Raw genomic sequence first — 5,002 nt, 5'->3', positions numbered from 1 at the left:
CCTGGCCATCCCAGAACTCACTTTCTAGACATGGCTGGATTGTCCTGGAATTCACAGATCCGACTGCCTCTGCCTCCTAACTGCTGGGATTAAAGGCAAGTGTCACCACACCTGACAGAGAACCAATCCTATCTTACAATTTGAAAAAAAAAAAAAAAAAAAAAAAAAGGATTTCTCAGCCAGTAATTTAGGTACACATCTGTATTCCCAGCACAACAGTCCAAGTCAACCTGGGCTGGGCGACATTAGGATCAGATTTCATTTATTTTACAGAGTTTAATGATAAACAAATTAACCTGTCTAAAACAAACAAAAATACTAGGAGAACTAAAGAAATAGTATAGTCCATAAAATTCTTACTATGCAAGCACAAGGACCTGGATTGATCTTGTTAAAAACCCAGGTGCAAAGCTAGATGGCTCAGCGGTTAAGAGCACTGCTTCTGCCAAAGACCAAGGTTCAATCCTCAACACCCACTTACTTGGGTGACTCACAACTCCAGTTCCAGAGGATCTGATGCCTTCTTCTGACCTCTGTAGACTCCTGCACATGTGCTGCACACACATACACCAGGCAGGCACATACCCATAAAAATAAAAAAATAGAAATCCAGGTACAAACCATGCCTATAACCCTAAATCGCAAGGCCACAAGACAGCTCAGCAGATAGGGGTACTCTGATATCCTGAGTTCAATCTCTGAAGGACACATGGTCTAGAGAGAACGTCTAGACACTGTATGATCTACATATGCATGCTGTGCTGTGCACATGCTAAAAAAAGTTATAAAAACAAACAAAAGGCTTCTGGCTGCTAACATGGCTCAGCAGGTAAAAATGTGTACCGTTTTCACAGAAGATATGAATTTGATTCACAGCACACCAGCCTATAACTGTAGCCCCAGAGGATCTAAAATCACTGGCTCCTAAAAGTACCCACAGACACATAATTAAAAATAAATGGATACTTTAAAAAAAAGGGGGGGTAGAAATGCAGACACCAGATGTCATTCTGTGGCCTCTACACAAAGAAGCTAAATATAGAGAACACCCAGTCATGATAAAGGAATATGGTTATTTTAAATATTTTAATAGGGCACGAAATTATACCCATCATGCATTATTAAATGATTATCATGGGCTCAGCAATTAAGAACATCTGCTGCACAGGCCCAAAGACGAATTTCCATTCCTAAAACCCACACACATGCTCCCCAACATATACATACACAACACACACCCTTTTAAAAAGATTATCATATGCCAAGTCAATAAAGGTATAAGGTATAAAAGAAATGTTATGTGATGAGGGCTGGCAACACAACTTGGCGTATGCTTAGACTGTCCTGCAAAGAGGCAGGTATGGATTTGAATCCCGGAAGATGTGCATCCTGCACTTGTGTCAAATACCTCACACGGAGATACACAAATACACTCCTGACACCACCGACACTTCCACTGAAAGAGACCCATGTGAACTCTCCAGTGGGACTACATAAACGACAGACAAATCCCTACTAACAATAAAGGAAATGAAAACTGTATTATGTAACCCCTTCCCTCTTTCCAGCCCATTTGGTCATCTACAATAACTGAAAACTTATAAGGGAGAATTTTTCTCTTTTACCTCACTATCTCACTGAATATATAATATTTGGAATTCTTTAGCAAGCTAGTCTAAGTGAGTAACAATTAAAATAATTTATGGTATAAAATACATTATTACACTGTGAGAGACCCAAAAAGCTTCCAACCAAAGATTATGCCAGGCAAAGGCAAGCAGATTTCTGATAAGATGAATTAAATAAAAACAAAAAGCTTACTACAAGTCTCCAGTTGTACACCAAATTGATGAGCCATTGATTTAATGGGAATTGATTCCATTAAATCAAAAAATAATTTTTGCCTTTTTTTTTTTTTTTTTTTGAGACAGATTCTCTAAGCTCAGAGAGCTGCTTGCCTCTGTCTCCCAAGTACCGGGATCAAAGGTATGCACTACCACATCTGAATTAATTTTTTCTTATGAAAAAGCTTGTGGTTTCTCAATATTGACAATTCCTACCTTGCAAATCAAAACAATCAATCCAGATGATAAAGTGTTTGTCCAACATATGTAAGGACCTAACTTTGATGCTCAACAGCATAGAAACTAAGTGTGGTGATATCCAGAACATGAGAGTTTAGAAGAAGTAAGAGGACCAAAAAAATCAAAGTCATCCTCAATTATCTGGGAAATTCAAGGCCAACTCGGTCACACTATCTGAAACCAAAACTATGACCTTAACATCTCACAGGGATTACACACAGGGATTACCTAAACTAACATCTCATGAGGCTAGCTGTACCCTACAATCTATCCAGGGACTCCATGTCCGTTAAGTATTCCTGTACTAGCTCCGCTCATGGCTTTCCAGCTCTTTTCTCCTTTGCTCTTATTATTCAGTAAGATGTGATACAACTTCCTCACGAATGTTCCCTTTGAGCCAGGCGTGGTGGCCCACACCTTTAATCCCAGCACTCGGGAAGCAGAGACAGTCAGATTTCTGGTCTACAGAGTGAGTTCCAGGACAGCCAGGGCTATACAGAGAAACCCTGTCTCGAAAAAAACAAAAAACAAAACAAAACAAACAAACAAATGTTCCCTTTGATCTCCTATAAACATATAGGACCCTAAGTAAAGGCCATCAAAGTCCAATTTCCTCATGAATTTTCTTAGAAATACCCATAGATTCATTGTAAATACCTTGTGCTCTATAAACACTAGAGACAATACTCTGCAACTCCTATATTGTAGTAGCCTCCTGTATAACACCTTTAAAAATTCCTCATGTTCTTTCCTGCTAAGGTTATAAGAGAGATTCAAATCTTCTTAATGACATTGAAAACTTGTTATTCTCTCTGGCTTTAGTCACTCACTTACCAGAACTATAACTGGCACTCTGATAGAAGTTGGAGCGACAGCTGGAACATTCCTTAGCAGGAAGATGGGTAGCTGGTGGGGACACAAGAAAACACCAGTACCAAGGGTGTAAATGGTGTGTTTTCACGCCTACTCAGAACAACACAGTTCTTTGAAAAGGGATTCCAAAAAAGCGTAGTTCCAGGACTTGTGGTGGCATCTATCTAGTTCTTAGGAATGGATGTCAGGTCATAGATACTATAATTCTTCCTTATAATTTTTCCACGCCATACTTTCTTATGCCTACCATTTTCAATGATTTGACTACATACATGTCTGGCTTACTACTCTTAAAAACAAACAACAAAAAAAAAACCCAAACCATTTTCTTTTTAATTTATGTGTATCAGTGTTTTACCTGCATGTTGTATGTTCTGCACACTACCTGTATATCTGCTGCTGCCAAACAAGAAGAGGACTTTGGATTTCCTCAGACTGGAGTTAGAAATGGTTGTGAGCACCATGAAGCTGGTGGGAATCAAACCCAGAGCTAGGATACTTCTAAAACCTTTCATTTAAATAGAATTTATATGAGCTACATACAAGTCATTCAAAGACAGAAGGTTAAGTAGGTTAATGTGAATTACTGAAAATACATTAAAAGCTATACATAATGGTACACATTTATAATCTTAGCTGTTGGCAGGGCAGATGCAGGAACTTACAGAAGAAGCATGAATCAGGAACTCACAGGAAAAGTGCCCAATGCACTCCAATCATCTTCAAACTCACAAATCTAAAACCTGTTACCAGTACCTACTGATGGGCCTCAATTTACAGACAATCTTTGAATAAGACACAATCATCTTAACAAAGCACTGAGGACAGTGGAGGCAGAGTTTCTTAGTGGTGTTGAGAGAAAAAAAATGTCAGGATTAGAATAAGTATGCTGAGCTCAACAGGTGGATGTCCTTGCCAGAAATCTGAACTTTAGACACCTGAACGGTACAGGTATTGGGAGATGTTCCCAGATTGTCTTCTGGCCACTGTATGTACACTGGACCACTTGAACACATATATGCACACACAAAATTAGTGTAATTAGTAAGAAAAATTCAGAATAAAAATCCTACTCCACCAGGCAGTGGTAGCGCACACCTTTAATCTTAGCACTTGGAAGGCAGAGACAGGCAGATCTCTGAGTTTGAGGTCAGCCTGGTCTACAGAGTGAGTTCCAGGACAGTCAGGGCTACACAGAGAAACCCTATCTCCAAAAAAAAAAGAAAGAGAAAGAAAGAAAGAAAGAAAGAAAGAAAGAAAGAAAGAAAGAAAGAAAGAAAGAAAGAAAGAAAGAAAGAAAGAACCTACTTCAATATTAAACTGACATCATTTTAGTTATACCAAAAGCAATTTATATTCCCACAACTCAAAAGTTTAACTGGAAAAAAAAAATTAACTGGAATTAGGAAGGACACTTACTCATAATTTTTCACAAGCTGATAAAGGCATAGAAGGATTCCCAGCCAACAAGCACTGTTATCAGACTGAAGATAAAAGCCAATCTTGTCCACAATGGCAGTCCAGCGGCTTGGATAGTCATGTTTGATGATATGATGGATGCATGTAGTAAGCTGTACCCTGAAAGTCAAAGCCCAAAGTAAAGAAAAAGAATCTTAACCTAGACAACTCTTGAATAAGTCAAACAAAGGGAAATGGGTTGTTTCAACAAAACCTAATTTCAAATAATCCTTCAGGAATCTGTATACCCATAAAATGCAGATAATTCAATACAATTCACTCACCTCTTCATACCAATTTAAAAGAAACCCAATAGACATCAAAGCCTGATTGCACATACATACAATCCCAGCAAGCTGGTGTTAGAGGCAAGCAGATCTTTTATTTGATGCCAGTCTGAGGTATACAAGACCCTAGTCTCAAAAGACTTTAGCTTTCATTGTAGAAAATACCAACTACACAAACATCTGTATAGTCAAATCTGTATAGCTCCTACTTCTCGGGAAGCTTAGAGTTAAAGGCTAGCCTGAACTACCAGGTTAACCAGATCTACTAACAAGCCTCTTTTCTTTTTTTTTTTTTTTTTT

At 38.4% G+C, this 5,002-nt stretch overlaps 1 protein-coding gene across 1 annotated transcript in view; it reads right to left on the bottom strand.

The window, feature by feature from the left end:
• Ipo7 (importin 7) overlaps positions 1–5,002 on the bottom strand; it is a 44,687-nt gene that overhangs the window by 23,462 nt on the left and 16,223 nt on the right. Inside the window, exon 4 of the mRNA XM_021188616.2 lies at positions 4,377–4,535. Within this exon, the coding sequence (XP_021044275.1) occupies positions 4,377–4,535 (159 nt within the window). The remainder of the gene's footprint in view (positions 1–4,376; positions 4,536–5,002) is intronic.

The sequence above is a fragment of the Mus pahari genome, chromosome 1, assembly GCF_900095145.1.
Source record: "Mus pahari chromosome 1, PAHARI_EIJ_v1.1, whole genome shotgun sequence".
Classification (NCBI taxonomy): domain Eukaryota; kingdom Metazoa; phylum Chordata; class Mammalia; order Rodentia; family Muridae; genus Mus; species Mus pahari.
This window is presented reverse-complemented; position numbering and strand designations above follow the sequence as displayed.